This window comes from Epinephelus lanceolatus, chromosome 1 (genome assembly GCF_041903045.1).
Source record: "Epinephelus lanceolatus isolate andai-2023 chromosome 1, ASM4190304v1, whole genome shotgun sequence".
Taxonomy (NCBI): domain Eukaryota; kingdom Metazoa; phylum Chordata; class Actinopteri; order Perciformes; family Serranidae; genus Epinephelus; species Epinephelus lanceolatus.
The window spans coordinates 34246590-34265417 of NC_135734.1; the positions used below are offsets into that span (position 1 = coordinate 34246590).

Genomic DNA, 18828 nt, shown 5'->3' on the forward strand with positions numbered 1-18828 from the left:
CACCTGAGATTCACCCTCACTCCTCCTCAGCTCCAGCCTCTTGTCCAAATATGGTCACTTCTGACTCCAAAAAACAAGATGGCGCCAATTGCCGAACTTGAGGCTTCAAAACAGGAGTCAACAAACCAATGGGTGAGGATGTAGTAGCTACGGCCAATATTTTTATAGAATATGGTGTCTGTGTAAACAGCTGTCCATGGGTGTTCAATGTGAGAAGTATGTCCAAGTCTTTATGAGGTGGAGGATTTTTCTCCACCTCTTTCACCCAAAGGAAATACAAATGAATATAAATCGTTCAGTCGTTACTCAGTACTTCTGAGAGACAACTGTTAGCTTAACTTGCTGCTGCCATCATTAGTCATTAGTCATACTTCTACTGTTATTATACACATATGACTATTGTCACACAAGTATACTGTCAGATATTAATACATACTTTCAACATATTGTACCACAGTAGCCAGAACTATAACTATAATATTATTACTTTCATTAATGTTGTTGTAAGCTACTGTCATTACCTGCATCTCTCTCTCTCTCTCTCTCTCTCTCTCTCTCTCTCTCTCTGTCTCATTGTGTCATATGGATTACTGTTAATTTATTATGCTGATCTGTTCTGTACGACATCTATTGCACGTCTGTCCGTCCTGGAAGAGGGATCCCTCCTCAGTTGCTCTTCCTGAGGTTTCTACCGTTTTTTTTCCCCGTTAAAGGGTTTTTTTTTGGGGAGTTTTTCCTTATCCGCTGTGAGGGTCTTAAGGACAGAGGGATGTCGTATGCTGTAAAGCCCTGTGAGGCAAATTGTGATTTGTGATATTGGGCTTTATAAATAAAATTGAATTGAATTGAATTGAATTAACTATTTACCTGACAGCTGACTGGGGCAACTAGTTTGTTTGCTTGTTTCCATAACAACAACAAGTTAAGGGTATACAATTAAGAAATTGTGGGTTCAAGTTTGTAAACAGTATCGCCAGCGTAAGTGAAAGTCAACCCCAGATTCATTCTAGCTTTGTCTGCTTGGCATTTTGCCTTGCCATATTTACATTTTTCTAGCGCTGCGTCCACGATGTTTGTAGCTTTCTCTTGGATGTGCTACTTACACTCTGGCACCTGGTCGCTACCTCTTTATAAGTCCCAACAAACATATATTCCATGCCACATCTGCTCCATTAACGGTCCGCATCCATTACGTCTTCATTGTAGCTAACATACAAGACAAGTTCAATTTGCCGCTCTGACGCACAGAGGCATGACAGTGCACCTACACAAGCTTGGAGGATGACATACGACCTTCAGTTTCTACTCAAGTCATACGTCATCTTCCCCTTTTACCAACAACCTCCTTTTTCATGCTTGAGTACAAAATTAAGTTATCTGTCAAAACATATTTGGCAAACAGTGTGGCTAATCAGCATCGTCAGGAAATGACTCATATAAATATGAAACATCATGAAATTGCCAAAACCACCGGAGGGAGGCTTTAAATATATTTCCGATCTGATATTGCATCAGTTTATGTTCAGTGGTGAAATACTGCTTTTAGGATTCTCAGTCACCTCTCATGTGTTAATGTTTTCCCTAATGCATGCATATGAATTAGTATAAGTTTATTCTAATCTACTGTTACAGAGCTTTAAATTATGACTGCAGGTGTATTTAGAGCTCACGGACGGATCACTTTAATATCTGCAGAGCGTTTTGAAATCATAGAGCTGATTCATCTTTAAGAAGATTATAATGGGTCCCTAAATGCCTGATTAGCTTTAAAGGTTTTATAGCCTCATGAGCCGGTGTTGCAGAACGCATAATCATTAAAAGGTGAATCTATGATAAAGATGGGCCTCTGAATATTTATGCACCCTTTCTTTTTACCTCTCAGGGCAGACCTGCGGTTTGATAATTTTATAAGTGTGTGTTTCTGCAGCATTTTTTCCACACAGAACACACTGATGAAGCAGTTACTTGGCCGTGTTTACAGCTCTGTAGTGTTTAGTCTTGTATTATTTTTATGGCTGCAAGTTAATGATCAATGATGTCTAACAACTAACTTTAGGATCATGTCCTGTCTCATTGCTACATAATTCATATTCTAATACTGGCTGGTGTAATAAACCCTAGTTTCTGTGACAACGTAACGATCACGTCAATGCACTTAAACCGCATGAATCTATGGACGCACCCTGTGTGGTGTCAGTACAGGCTGCTGGTGGTGCAGCTCTGTCTTTCTCTCTCTCCATCCGTCCGTCTGTCCAATTCTTGAGAACAGATATCACGCTAATAACTTGAGGGAATTTCTTAATATCTATAAAGATTTACCTGGATTCAACAACTAACTAATTTTGGGGGGTCAAAGGTTAGAGTCTGGTCAATTTCCGATTAGGGTTGCAGCGATATACTGGTTTCAAGGTAACCCTATCAAAGGTCAAGGTCAGTGTGACCTTGCATCTGTCTCATTCTCACTTGTCATGAATAAACTGGCTAGAATTCAAGGTCAGTATGACCTCACAAAACATGTTTGTGGCCATAACTCAAGAATTCTTCCGCTAATTCTGACAAAACTTCCCACAAATGTCTGATAGAATAAAATGATGACATGATAACACTTTATATCCAAAAGGTCAAAGGTCAACTTCACTGTAACATCATAATGGTCTGCATAAAACAGTTTTCTGGCCATTGTTTAACGTCACATCTCAGGAACAGAAGGAGAGACATTTGGTCAGATACTAAATTAGTGACACTAATCTTGGGTGTCCACCTTGAAACTGCTGATTGTAAAGATTTTCTGTGCTGCTGAGTTTTAAGATTTGTGTGAAGCATTGATGTTTTCACAGACATGGATATGAACTGTATGGAAATTTGACTGGCATACAACCACAAGGCGGTAATTCTGGTTTTACCCTGTCATATGAATTTTTCAAAAACAAACTCAAACTTTTATTGCACAGTGTTAATGCTCTATTCGATGTTTTGACAGGTTCTTTATACCCTGGTCCTAAGAGAGGAGACATTTTAATTCAGCTATATATTTTTTTTATAGTTGAAATGACGATAAACTTGAACTTTAAAAAACAGTTTAGTCAGCTTGTTTTAAATGAGGTTTATAGAGAAAAGTGGAAACGACCGGAGCACAAAGACTCACCAGCGTGGCTCCCTGAGAGTCCTGTTGGTTGACCTCCTCTCCCTGTCTCAGCAGTTCCTGAACGTCCCCCAGCATCTTCCTCTCTGTCGACGCTCGTGTCTCGTTGATCATCTCCTGGGTGATGCCTGTCAATCAAGTGTAAAAGCAGAACCGCAGTGTTAATCACAAGGACGGGCAGTTCTTCTCCTGACAGCCTTAATATACAACTGCAGTGTGCTGACAGGGCCAGTTCATCACTGATCTGAGGCTCATGGAGGGACAGAGAGGCAACTTGGCTGTAACTGAGCAGGGACACAACATAAATATAACACCACAGAGAGAGCTTCATTTTCTAGATTGACAGCAACATATTTTTTAAATTACAGTGCAGGTTTTCTGCAAGCAACAGTTCATGGGTGCCATGACACAAGTTTGTCAGCAAGTATTGAAAATTTAAGGTTTCGAGGGAAGAAGAAATAAGTTTTGATGCATAAGCAGGAGCCACAGATGGTGCATTCCAGTAACTCCAGTACTGTTTAATGTGCCAGAAGATATTACAGTATGTCCAAATTAGGGATCAGCATTTGAAGTAACTTCCATGTTTGAGTGCTTGTATTAAATTATTTTAGACTACTTGAGTATCTGCAAAATAAAAACAAAAAATCAGACTTAATAGGAATGTAAATTGGCCAACAACTGAAAATAAGTGCAATTTGAAATTCATTTATTGAATGACCAGGTTACAGTTAGCCAATTAAAAGATAAATTCAAAGTTCATATTTGGAAAATCTGCAAAATTTCTGTCGCAGCCGTCTAACATAGCCTATCATAGGTTAGACTGAGTGCTGAGGGACAGTCTCTGGAGCCCGGAGCAGCTCTCCTCCTGGTCAGCTCCACGTCTGTCTGGTTAGCACGAGCTAACACAGCAGCAGCAGCAGCTAACATCCGACACCAAGCCATTTCACAGTCTCAACAAACTCACAGTGACACCAAAACGGTCCGACTCTGTTGTTAAATCCATTAATAACCGTTAAGTAATGTTAGCCATATGATGCTAACAGTTAGCCCTGTCACTGTGTGCGTATGTGTGAGACTTTCACCAATTGCCCGGTGTGGAGCTCACACTCCCACAGCAGTATTCTTATAATCATGTCCATGTATGGGAGGTTAGGCAGCAATTACTCTATTTGTTGAACCAATACTGACGTCAAAATCGAGTACTTAAGTATTCATGTTATGTCAAATGCAGTATGCTGAAAATACCAAGATGTCCTACTGAATCCAGTTGCATTTTGCAGTATGTAAGCCTGCATGCTTTTCTGGCTATTCTGACCCACAATCCTCTGCACAGCTGAAGATGCATCACAGCTACTGAGCCGCAGACAGATGACAGATGACAGTGCACTTAAGTTTAAATACTACTTTTTTTGTGAGTGTGTGTATTATTGATACATTGATATACTGTTGCTGCACAAAGCTACGAGGATAACTGAGTGCAAAAGTCAGTATATTTTGTCACATCTCTTAGGTAACGTTAAGTGAAATGCTAAGGTCAGCTGTGTTCCAAATCGTACACTTTTTCCTTTTACTTTATGTTCTGCGCTATGGACTGTGACAGATATGTGAACAAAAGGGTCAAAGTTCAAGGCGCAATGTTACAATGAAGTAGTTTGTCCCAGTTGAATGCCTACTTCATGCAACTGTGCATACATTGAATTTAGCATGAATCCACAATGGTCACAATGAGCCAACTGGCCAAACTTAGACATGAGTAATTTATACTATTCTAAATGACATTACAAAGATAAATTGGTGATTAAAGGAAATAAGTTTACTTTCAGATAACTATTTCAGTGTTTCCAACTTGATGCACCAGAGCTGCCTGCTGCAAAATATTTGAAATATCTGAGAGAAGTCAACTTCTGTCTGAGAGGCAAACATTAGTTTACTTTGATGCTGTGTTTTGGCAGAGAGTTCTGTGGTGTTTGGCCCAGTTGAAGCTCAGGTGATTCTGTCTGTCACAGCCACTCTAAATTCCCCCTTTAATCCATCACCTCACTGCCAGGTACGACTTAATACTGTGACCGCCACACTTGACTTCTTCCCCAACAGCTCAGCAGTAATGTCCCGCACTGTCCAGCAAATTTAAAGAAATGTCAGATTAACAATAATGAAGGCAGCCTGTCAGTCAGGACTGTGGCTCTTACATTCTCAAAGTGTGTAACTGAATATGTAGGAAACTTGAGTGAAGGAGGTGCATGACGTCTAAAACTACAACAAATAAGTTTAAGTATTGTTTTTTAATTTATTTGTCACTTCAAAGGGTTAACTATCACTCAAAAACACCAGCTGGAGATAAAATATCACAGCTAGAATATTCACAGGAGTTAGTGATTCGAAGGTGCTTCTTTTTTGTGGAGTATGGAGGACAATCTCCTGAAACTGCCCAGTTTCACTTGAAATAAAAAGTAGAAGCAGACAGCATCACATGACTGTGCATACGTTATAGTCAGTATTTCAGGCCAACAGCCTTTCCTGTGACACTGAGTTATAAATTTAAGCTGGGCGAGTATACACAGAGCTAATGTCAAAGCCTCCAGTCCGCCATTTTAAAGTCAAACTCCTTTTTCAGTGTCACGTTCTTGTTCTGGCAATGGCCGACACCGACATGTGATGGCCAGTGATTCTGAAAAATGCTAAGGAGGTAAAGTCTCTGAATTCACATTCACAGCTGGAGGGCGCTGAGAGGCGCAGTAATCAGGACGCTGACAGTCCCCTTTGTCGACTTAAATGAAATGCATCCCTGCAGCTGCTATTCTCTCCTGTGTTTTCTGTTGTTTCTGCCAGCAAGCATCCCTCTCTTTGGTTTCTGTCATGTTTTGATTTAGCTACAGTGATGCCCCACTTTAACAACACCCCAAAGGATTTAAAAAAGTACAATACAGCAAACATCCCTCACTGTCACACTATAATACATGTAGCAGAAAGACTGTCTGTATATAAGGGCTGCATGATTATGGCCAAAATGATAATCACAAATATTGTGTTCAATATTGAGATCATGATTATTTATCATGATTATTCATTTATATTGCTCTGTCACATGTAAATAAAAAAAGCACCCTGTTGTGCTACAATCCTGCTAATGTAAAAATCTCTGCATGAAATTAAGACTGGTCCTTGCTCACAGTGAATCTCCGGGAAGCAAATTATAAATTCAATTGTGCCCAAAATGTAGGCTAACTAAAAATAAGTATGCCATCACAGAATACAACCGAATGAAAACAATGTGTAATGGACACATATCTTTGGCCAAATGTGACTGCATTGGTTATTTCAGTCTGTCTTCAGGGGCAGGTTGGAGACAGTGTCACTGTTATGGATGTCTAATTGACGCTCAGTGGATGCTGGATTCAGTGAGGCAGCATTAGCAACATTATTCTTCTTGGCCTTCATGCATTATCGTTTTGCAGTTTGTGATGTTAGCTGTGTTGCTTTGCTGCACAGACTCTCATGCACTTTGTAGGTATGATTTGTTCCTGCTTAACATCACTTAAAAATCCCAAATACTTCCAAGCAACAGATGATGAGCAGTTTCTTGCAACTAGCTCTTCACCGTTTGCTCCAGACATAAGATTTTCATTTTGCCCGCCTGATCTCTGTTGACTCTCCCGGACTAGAGCTGCAACATTCAGGAAGGTTTCTCACAGGCTGCTGCTGCAGGGTGCGCATGCAGCAGCATGACAGCTAGGGCTGGGCAATATAAAGATATTACATCATTATCTAGATATGAGACTATATATCGTCTTTGATTTCGGATATCATTGTATCATGATGTGGCATAAATTATGTTTTTTCCCTCATTTTAAAGGCTGCATTACGGTAAAGTGATGTAAATTTATCAACTTACCAGGCTTATTAATTTGTTTAAACATTATTGATGATTATTAATCAAAAATCTCATTGTGTTACTATTTTCTGGGGGACAAAAAACATCAATAGCTGTCCCAACACATTTGGTCGCATCAGAGAAGATATTTGGACAGAAATATTTTTATGTTGGATTTTGTCTCGCCGAAAAATATTATGATGTAATTTTCAGGACATATCGCCCAGCCGTAATGACAGCTGACATGGCTGTTCGTTTAGTAAATGCTTGATTTGATATTAAGCAGAGTTTTCTATGAGCAGAGCATCTTAAATGTCAATACCGCAGTTGATCATGTTCTTTTAATTGTGGGAAGCCAAAATCTTGATGGAGATTAATTATTAATTAACTGTGCAGCCCTGCTTTCTATCACCACACCTAAGAAAACAAGAGCTATTCTTAAAACTGAAGATCTAACTGATCCCGGACCGGTTTTCTGAACTAAACTTCAGCTATAGCTGTGTCCTGCAATCACAATACTTGATTTTTTTAAGACTATGATTCACTCACGGATGGCTGTATAGTTGTGGCTAAATGCACAACTGGATACACTACACCTAATGCCATACTCTCCTCTGTATCTGTAATGACAAGCTGCCAATGCAGTGGGTGTTTCAAGATATCTGTTGACTCTGGAAAGATTTTAAGTCTTATATGAGGAATATTTTAGGGGAGTTTGCTTGATTGACAGCTGTCTCAGCCTATCAGAGTGAGTGCTGCTATTTGGCACGCTCTCATCTCATTTTAGATTATAAGACTGTAGGGCCATACAGGGCCAAAATAGCAGAGAAATGCATCCAAATCGATTTAGGGCGGTCACAGAGGCTTATTTTAATCACTGATTAATCTGTTGATCATTTTATTTTTATCTCCTTTGGGCCTGATGTAATGTCTGCAAATGCCTTATTTTGCCTGACCAGTCCAAACCTCACATTTAACCAGTTAGAGGCAACAATTTGTTGGTATTTTTTCTGAACTACTCAAACAATTATTCAATAAATACTTTTGAGAACTAAATCAAATCTTCCAAAAAAGACTGACACATATGGGCGACATCACCAACGCTGCAACTCTATATCAACAGTCTATGATCTTAGTCTTCAGGTGTGGATTTAATTGGGGATAACAAATGACATTGGCTGTGTGGTTTTTCACTGGTTCAGTTCCTGGTAGATATTTCCCCGTTATCACTGCAGCTCATCACAGATGAACTGGGCTCAGCAGGGGAGGATCAAGGAAGAGTGAGATCAGTCGATGCTGCATAGCAAGTGCTCTGTGTGTGTGTGTGTGTGTGTGTGTGTCTGAGAGAGAGTGTCGGTGAGCCCATCCCTGCGGCATCTCTGGAGAGAGAGAAGTCTAATCCAGCAGTACAGTACTGAGAACATTACGGGAGCAATTAGCAGCGCAGCGCTCCCTTTGATCGGCTTAATAATCATTCTTCTCACCTACTGTACCGCTATCTGCATTCTGCGGCTCCAGAGATCCCATTGTAAACTGAGAACCTCATTTTTGGCGGTCTCTGTTTTCCCTCTGCGAGCCCCCAGCCTCTCTCTGTCTTTCAAGTATCATCTCACATCCAGGATGCGACCCACACAATGTGGACTAATGTGCCCTATCTGCACCGGTAAAACTGTCACAATGATTAACCTGGCGTTTCTTTACAATACAGTTCTTTTCATAACAGAGCTCCCATGATGCTCTTCAGCAGCACCTGGCCTCCACAGTTCTCTGCTGTTTACCACAGGGCAGCTCTACTGAAGCCCTTGGGATCTGCTTTTATGATGAAGGGCACCTTGACCAAGAAAAAATCCAGTATTTTTCAACCTTCTCTTGTTTGTTCTGCTTCTTCTACATGTACACACTCTGGATCAACAACGACCCACAGCCACACACATGTAAACACATAACATAAATAAGACACCTGGTAAGTCTGGTTGGCTGCAAGTTGCCCTGAAAGTAGACTCATGGAGTCAAAGTGAAACCAAAACTTCTGGTCCTGTTCCAGAGGAACAAAAAATGAACTCAAAAATACCTGACATTTGTAACAACACTAATCACTAAACATGCAGGCTTGGAACAGAGCCTTTCTCAGTCGTTCTTCTTATTTCTAGCTCAGGGTGGTAGCTTTTTCAAAAACATTCTAATACCGTTGTTTGTTCAAAATTTCTGGTTTTAGACAAATTTAACAAACAGCATTACCCATAAGCCTCAAGACGTTTGAGCACTAAATGTCAAAGCTCATGAAAAGAAGCAAGTCAAGAAGCCGCTGTTAGTTCAGACATGTCTGTAATCACAGCGGGATTTAGACAGCAGAGATAACTAAGATATTAAAAATCTGACAGAGCAGAGAGCTTTTATGGACACTGACAAAACCAAGTTATGACGACATAAGTATCTGCATAAGTACCATGCTAGTAAATTTTAATGGGAGTTATATGTTTCGGACTGTCCAAAATTGTCCTCCATTCAAATATAAATACAACCTCACATCATGTTTACACGCCACAACTTTTGTGCGCTGGAAAAGTTTATGGAACCGGTTTGCTTTTCTGAATTTTTTTTTCCTTTATAGAGTTGTTTTAACAAGATGCAAGGAAGAAAATGTGGCATAATTTGGGGGACAACAGGAGAGAGGAACAGGGCAGAAGTGGACAGGTCGCCAGCAAGAAAAAGAAGTGGAAATATATGGAAGCAATGTCCTGCCTGAAATCTTCCATGACAAAGGGAAGGTAATGTAAGCCTTTCAAGAAATGCCATGATGCTAAATGCAAGGGCAGATATGTTGGGCACATGTGCACAGGCATGGGCAATGTGTCTTTGTATTTTGTCATGTACAGCAATTTTTTTGTGCCAAAAAATATAACAGTAAAGTGTGCAATGTTTCTGTGCGTAGAAATCGTGTGATTTTTATTGAATGACAGATTTAAAAACATATGAAAAATACTGACTTGGTGTCTAAAGGCTTTAAGCATTCGTCACATCTCTACAAGAGATTTTGTTTTAAGTGGAGAGAATTTAGCTTTTGAGAAGATGGACACAGCTCTCATGTTAAATATGAAGCTAAAGCCAGCAGCTGATTAGTTTAGCTTAGCATAAAGACTGGATACAGGGTAAACAGCTAGCAGGGCTTTGTCCATAAGTAACAATATTCACCTACCACCACCTGTTATGTAAACTGATAAAAACGTTGTGAGACTTTTGTATGATTTGCACAAAATCAGCCGAGAAAAAGTCGACACAACTCCCCCGTGAAACAGCCAGTGTTTCCTCTACATTCATTAAAGAGTGGTGGACCACCACAGTAAGAACATTACCACCACAGCTAGATAAAATGGGAAATTATGACATTATTATCCAGATAACAAAACAAGCAAACAAACAAACATAGGCCTAGTGCATCAAAGCAGCTGAATCATGATCTAGTGACTGAATATGGACTGTATTCGGCTGCAGCCACTTACAGCACTAGACCCAAAACTAAGACCAACAGAGATTGAACAAATACCAAAAATTTCCCCCATGCCACTGCTGCTGCTAGACAAATACAGAGTGGCATCAATCTTATTATCTGACCCCTCACCAGAAAGCCAAAAAGCATATTTCCCAAAATGTTGAACTAGTCCTTTAAACCAGCCCCATTTCAGCAGCCGTCCTGTGCCTTCACACCCTGGTATTTCAACACTCGGAGCCCCTGCAGCCACAAATGTCTCTGCTCTGTCTCCAACTGTGCGTTCACACGTTTGGCTGTAGATGTAACTGTTTATTAGAAAACAAAAACAAAACACTGACAAGAGCTTCTGTTGAGGAGGTGATTTAACTGCAGTGTAAATAAAGCTGTCTGTCACCCCGGCTCTCTGTGTCACTCTTTCTTCCTATCACATAAACACTTCTGAAACACAGCGTGAGTTTCCCCCCTCTCGCCTCACTGACGTGCATGTCGGTGCTGATCTCCTTGAACTCTCTCTGAGTCGCGTCACACACACACAAACTGTGCAGACTGCGTTTGTTTACAGTGATACTGCATGAATATACAGTATCCCAATCTGCATCCCGTCGGGAGTGAGAGAGCTGTGAATATCTCCGGGCTCCCCGAGGTGTCAATCCTGAAACCGTGCGGGACACTAAGTGCTTTCTGAGGTCACAACCCCCGCTGCCATCTCCCTCAACAATCTGTTCCTGCAGTTGACATACTTTCAGGACTGCCAGAAGCTACAAACACTCTTATCCTGCTGTTAAGGTTAAGGAAGTTTTATCGTTATTGTTACAAGTGAGAAAAGAGTCGGGGGTTTAAGACAAATGTCAAATAAACAGGGGTCTCTTTTATAAAACTCTGTGGAGAATCAACACTAAATGTTTGCCTATGTATATATGAGGAAATGCATGTACGCCGATAAATATTCCGATTTATAAAACCGTGTGTACGCCTACCTGTGAGCAATTATCCTTTTATAAATCCCGAATCAATTTGTTCGCAAATGATCAGCCTCATATCCCGCCCCTTCACACCCACAGTAAACCATCAATGGTTAATGTAAAGCACCTCATGACATGAGTCAGCTGATCATTGGTTCTTTACGGTGAATCATGGTAATGACTGAGAGGATGACAAAAAAATCCAAGATGATATATAGTCTGATATCTCAATAACAATATAATATCTTCACATTGCCCAGCCCTAGTTGCTGCTCAGGTAAATGCAGCGAGGTAAAGGTGGAGGCAAATAAACCTCATCATCTGGGTCATCTTTGCAAATTTACACAAATACACAATCTATATGTACATGTGCCAGGTCAGGTGACTGCAGAAGCGGAGTGTGTGTGGTAGCACTGCCGTGTCTCCAGTGTGCTCTGTGCACCTGATAGCACGGTCATGTTCCCTGCAGCTATTTGACACACAAAAACTATTAGAAAACCAAAATAGTGCTTGGTGATATATGCACAGTATTAGAAGAACAACTGTTCTGCAGTTATTTAATGCTTGTTATCTTGGATTTCTGTAACCAACGATGATAATCAGTTAGCCTGGTTTATGTGGTTGAGGGGAAAATGACTCAGTATATTCAGGCTTCATATCAGAGAAAGAAAAGCCAAACTTTGCGAAATCCTGCCACCTGCCGCAGCCTGGCATCATCCAGCTGTGCACGGTGCTCTCCACATCTGACCATGAGTGTTAACATCATACATCCGGCCCTGACCCTCCTCTGCTCTGGGGCTGGCGAATGTGATGGTGAGACGGCACTAATTAAATACTGAGCAGTTTTTGATCTGAGATTTGAGTTCACTTTTATCTTTTACAATCAAAAGGTGCTTATGGAAAAGTTCTGGCTCACAAGCACAATAACACTGCTTCATTTGAATGTTTATGAAGTAGATCTGTTAGTAACTTGTGATACGAGGGGAATTTAAATGTGTGAGAGAAATCATTACACATATAATGACTCATCTCACATTTAATTTCTACAGTCTGGCTTCAGCTCACCACCTCACTATCTGCATCTCCAAAATACTTAAATTTGCTTGTCAAAATTTTCTGTAATCATCATTCAAACCAGAAGACCCTAACTCTATTTAGCCAGTTAGCACAATAACAACACAATCCAATGTTGAAAGAGCAAAGAATATTTACGGTGCACCAGTGAACAATAACACAAATCATCATTAACTGTCTCTACTGAAGAGGTCAGTGGCTAAAGAAAAACAATCTTACCTTATATATTAAGTTTGTTTTGGTCTCACTCACTCTTCACTTCAGCTTTTTGTTTACTTTCCTCACTTCCGTTTCTCTTATTGTAAGCTGAACTGAACTGCCAATTAGATTGATTGAATTCAACAACGGAATCCACTGATCAGCGGAATAATGGCGAACTAGCCCCAAAAAGGGCCAACACGGCGGGACACACCACAGCAACATGGGACACAGACACTCACCGACGGCCCAACGGCAGACTACTGGCTTGGCGTGTCAGGGCCTTCACGCTTTACAGTGTAAATAATCTCCAGAGTTTTGGCTGAAGACACGCCCAGTCACTCCTCTATGCTGCGAAAGTGAGAAAGGTGCTTCAGTTTGTGACAAAAGCTGTCACCTGCCACCAGATCAGCCAGTAGCAAAGTTCTGGTTTTAACAAGTAGAGGCAGTCATTATGCATATTTAACACAATATGTGCAATTCAAATACTTTGCACTAACTGTCAGGACTTAGAGCTGAATCCGTCAGCAACACGATTACATACAGATACACATTGGTTTCAGCAGCCTCCAGCTCTTTAAGAGATTGGAGGACATTAGAAGTGTAACGACTGGATTTAACGCTGTGTTCATGTTATAGAAAATAATTTGCAAGTAATCTGCAATAGCAAACCCGGCTAATTAGCTTACTACTTATAGTAGTTACAAAGCATTACTTTCAAAGCCAAGGAGCTTAGCATTAATCAACAGCATTAGTTTGTGGGGTTATAGGTTACATTAAATTAACGACTAGAAAATCCACCATGTAGAAGCTTGTCCTGGACGCTGTCAATGTTTGGGCTAACGTTAGCAGCTCTGTCCTGTGCTTACTGGATTTTAAGGAGGTTTACACAACAGCAACCCTGGCCAAGGTCACGTGTACAAACACATGCGTTAGTCCTCATCCTAAAAAGCCTTTTCTCTTGTAACGTATAAGTGAAAACATGATGTAAATAAGCATGAACCTAAGCTGCACAAGCATGAAATAATGTCTAACTTCCCAATTTGTTATCATACTAATAATACAAGGACAAACTTTTTTGACCAGTGCTTTACAAACTGTTGCAGACACTGACTTTTTAACCTGGGACATGCAGCCTCAGTCTTATAGCACAATATGTACATGTATGTATGCAGCCATCAGGTGCAGGTTTCAGAAGAAGATTCTCGTTTTAAAACAACTTAGTTTAAGTACAAAAAAGTCAGCTGTAGACCGCATATTTAACCAACTCATGGAGCTAACATTTATTAGCTAGCTACAGCTGATAAAGCCTGTCAGAGTCAGGTGGCAGCGCTAGAAATGAGAAGCCTGCTTTTGTCTATGTCTTCTCTGAAACCCAGGACCTACTGTATTTGAAGAAGCTTTATACAGTATTCACAGTGAATCTATAGGCACTCTTGGACTGAGGGATCTTTTTTCTAGTTGTAGGAATCACCCTTTTTGTTAGGAGCAATCGAAGATCTTAGAACTCTTGTTGTGAGAGACTTTTTTAAGCTCTTATTTCGGAGAAGGTATTCTTTCAGCACAAGAGTAATCTTGAGAGACAAACAGCAAATGCTATTTTTAAAAACCTATTAACCGTGTTAACAGACAACACAAAACACATACAACAGTGTTTGTTGGGTAGATGGGTACCCTCCATCAGCCAGCTTACAGTACGCCACTTAAGCGTTCCTGTTAGCAGTTTGTATGCGAACAGGGGAAAAAAGCCCCTGAAGTTCTCAGGGGAGCTCCCCAGTGGCCAGTTTCTTGAGTCCCCTCAAGTGTTTGGTCCATAAAATGCCTTAGGGTCCATACACATGCCATGATTTTTGTGCCCTTGAATTCATGTGTTGTCAATGTAGATGCGCGGCAGGCACGCTCAAACGCCAGAGCGACACCATCCCAGCGTGCACGTGTTCCCGAGTGCCTATATTTCAGGGCGCGACAGTTGCGCCCCAAGATAAGCAGAGTTCAACTTTTGGAGTGCAGCAGCGCACACCGCATATCATGTGATGAGGAACAACCAATCACAGCCGACAGATATCTTTTCCTTCTTCCATAAATATCAGTCTGTGATAAATACGGAAAAGTTGATCATTTTGCACAGACGATATGCCCACACTCTTAAAAACAGCGCCAGGAAAAAGATCAGCTCTGTATTAAGGATTTCAGGTAAATAGGCTATGATACGTTGCTTGTTAGGATTGCTTGGCAACTTCAGGCGCAATCTGCTGCGGCATGTGTAACAGCTCTTATGGTCCTGACAGAGCTAACCGTATTTACCAGGGAAGGGAACTGGAGGATGGGCACTATGCTTCTGCCATCACACCTTCCTGATATCAGTGGTAACTGCCATATGAGTGCAGTGCAGAGCTGCAGCGATGAACTAGTCGGGATACACATACAAGACGCACATTTACTAACATAAATGCACAGCTGGATTGTCTTCCACAGCAACGACAACCCACACAGAGGTAGCGTGACTTCATTCACTGCTCAGGATGCCATTACTCCACTATATCCTTACATAAATAGTTGTTTGCTGCTTTCTTAATGCTCTGAATGTTGTATAGAGCTCTTTTAAAAAAATGATTATGAGATGCAAACCTGCCACTTTTATCACTGTGAACTGCATTATGTGCAAAGCGAGGTCAGAAAGTTTGACAGGTGTAGCAACAGTAACTAAGGGGGACGGAGTTTAGCAGGGACAGATTTACATGTACATCTTTAAAAAGGTGCATGTGTTCAACCTGGACCCGTCTTACAGCAGTATGACTCTCAGCTTCACAAGAACATGATGTACAAGAACCGTAAAGGTTAAAAAGCCTCCAACGGTGAAAGAGTAGCTGGTACAAGTTCAATCTAACTGGCTTAATATTGAATAAAGTACACACAGCACACTCCGTCCAGTGACATGATTATGGGTCATGGAGAAGCTACATTTTCTCAATCTGTGTGCAGACGCTGTAATAACTTCCCAGACTTTTCCAAGGCAGCACAAAAAATGTCCTTATAAACCAAGAGCTACAGCTGAAAGATTCTGTCCACGGCCCCTGATGTCTGCTGTGACAGACAGCGAGTTCTACCTCTTCAAACATTTATACTCTACCTCTGTTGGCCATCGCCGTCTCGATAATGTCCAGTGTTGGATCGTCTTCACACAGGTCGTACGGCATGTTCCCATCAGAGTTGACTGCCAGTAGATCTGCACCACTGTGGGAGATGAGCAGATAAATGATTAAAACCTCTGGAATATTACTTTTGAAATGTGCAACGACGCCAACGTGAAGATTACATGAGGAAAAGATGTTTAATATATCACATATAAGAGCATAATCTGTGATCCAAATGAGCACAAAAAAGAAATAAAAAAAGCATTAACTATAATTTTGTGCTGTTTTCAAATAATTAGTTTGTTTATATCAGCAGCACTTCTAATCATCGTAGTAAAACAGGGCTGTATTTCATATTCTGATCAGTGGGAGACCCAAAAAATGCTGGAAAAAAGTCTGCTCTATAAGTCAAAGTCTTGGGCGAGTCTTGGACAAAATAAATCTCAGTTGGAACACTAATTGATGATACTAATTAAATTCTTTCAGTCCAGAACAAGTTGGCCTGCATTATTCAGCCGTTTTTAATCATCAGTAATTTCACTGTGGATAATGAGTCCAAGAGATATGATGAGAAGCTTGACACGTCCCGCATGTCAACAGATGGCAGCAGTGTGTCTGAATATACTGTGTGTGTATGTGTGTGTTCCTAGATGCTGCATACAGGCTCTGATTGTCCACAGGCAAAGTTTGTGTACATACAATCTTTATCTTTAAATGTGTGTGTGTGTGTGTGTGTGTGTGTGTGTGTGTGTGTGTGTGTGTGCTCTTATTTCAGAGGATCTAATTAAACCCTAATAAACTTGCAACTCTATACAGTATTTATCCCACATGTTCAGGTATTAATGTGTCCGTGGAAAGAAATTGACCACACATGAAGATGTTTTTGCCTCTGGAGAACCTGGGTCAGTATTATTGAATTCTGAATAACATTCAGATAACAAAAGACGGCTAATAGTAACTTTGTTAATCACTACACGCCCTCAGGCTGCGAGATAATTCAATATGACCCTCTATTGACTGTGATGATGTGATATCATGTTTTACCAAATTCTGCCGCCTGAATTAATGACTCCAAGCAAATGTAATTAAAACTTTAGTTTGTCTGATGAAGTTCAGTTAATTGTACCAAATACTTTACATGCAATTATCATACACTTGCCACATCAGGACATATACTGATATCAGAAATGTTAAATAATACCATGATACTGATCTCCAACAATATCTGCCTGCCATAAAAAGTCCTGTTTCTTTCCTACAACTGGAAAAAGAGGGAAGACATTACCATTCCTGCACCTCAGCCTCAGCCCATTTTCTTTGTTTGTAAATTATGTTCTTTATTACAATGTAATGTTTTTTCTCTCGCCGCTGCAGTTAGCGTGGGCTCGGCATTGAAATCGATGGAACTGACAGATTACATTTCACTGAAATCGTATTCCTATGATTTCACGGGGAAATATAAATTCAATTAAGTTAACTGAATTGGCCCTACTCTCTCGGTGCATTGCTATCAATTTCTGCTCCTCCAGGTTGTTTCTGGATCAAGAGCAACTCATTTCTCTTACACACAACTCAATTAAAAAGTAATTCACATGTTGCTACAAACTGCCTACAGTGGCCCGCTGGAGACGGCGGCTGCATTTATACCTGGATATCTGACAGCACAACAAAAATACGACTGTTAATTACACAATGTGGCTGGTGTGTGTGTGTGTGTGTGTGTAGAGAGTTTGCTTTGGGAGATTGCAGTCTGCGTCATAGTGTTAATTATCAAACTAACTTCAACCTGGTGAGTCTTTTGTTACACATCAGGACCTGATTTTTACTGACTGGGTTGTTTTTTGTACTTTTGTAAATTTCTCAATAAACATTCATACATTTTTTTCTCCCTGATAATGCCACATGACGGAACATACAACATGATCAATCAGTCAGCACCTGCTAAGCTGAATCAGACGGATATGATCAATGTTGGTTACTGGATGATGGTTCAAACGGCTACTCGTTTATATTTCTGCAGGTATTCTTGTGTTCCAGCGTGTAAATTGAAATGTGTTTGTTTGCTTGTAGTTCATGTACTAAGGGGCTATTTTTGAGATGTGTGTCTTCAGTTTTTTGTAGTTCTTGACAGAGTGAATGTCTTTGTGACTAATTTTCTTGGTTGTTTTATCTCAGGCTGATATTTGGTTGTATGTTCTTATTTAATGTGTTTCATTATGATTATATTACACTATACTATAAATCACATCACTGTCACTTTACCTTGTAACTTTGTCTTTATTTGACCTTGTATAGTTTCTATTTTTACCTCCTCCAAAGAGGTAGTGTATTCGGCTTGGTATACATTTGTCTGTTGGGTAGCATTCATTTATTCATTCATTTCCATAATCGCTTAAACTGTTACGGGCTGCAAGAGGGCTGGAGCCTATCCCAGCTGACACTGGGTGAGAGGCAGGGTACATCCTGGACAGGTCACCAGACTATCACAGGGCTGACACATAGAGACAGACAACCATTCACACTCACATTCACACCTACGGACAATTTAGAGTCACCAATTAACCTGCATGTCTTTGGACTGTGGGAGGAAGCTGGAGTACCTGGAGAAAACCCACGCTGACACGGGGAGAATATGGAAATTGGGCACCCAGGGGTTCGAACTACTGAGGTGACAATGCTTACCACTGCTGAGCTAGCAACAGCAATAGTACTGACAGAGCCTACACACCTGCAGCAAATAGCGAGCCAGTGAGGACATGAATTACAGAAGTAGTAGTAGAAAAATAGTTTGCTGCTAAAATACTATTCTGAATGCTGTGCGCTGTACCTTCAACACTGCGAGGTAGGGTGTTTGGCCTTGGCAAAGGTCTGTGCTCTCTAAGTGCCCTTCTAGCTGCTTCTATTCTCACTTTAGTTCTATACACCTCTCGTTATCATTATTATTAACTTTCTCTATT

At 40.6% G+C, this 18828-nt stretch overlaps 1 protein-coding gene across 1 annotated transcript in view; it reads right to left on the bottom strand.

Annotated features, from left to right (window-relative positions):
• Positions 1-18828, bottom strand: part of ppp1r16b (protein phosphatase 1, regulatory subunit 16B) — a 154799-nt gene that overhangs the window by 14225 nt on the left and 121746 nt on the right. The window contains exons 5-6 of the mRNA XM_033625578.2: positions 15868-15971; positions 3146-3270 (exon numbers count right to left, since the gene is read on the bottom strand). Coding sequence (XP_033481469.1) covers positions 3146-3270; positions 15868-15971 — 229 coding nt within the window. The remainder of the gene's footprint in view (positions 1-3145; positions 3271-15867; positions 15972-18828) is intronic.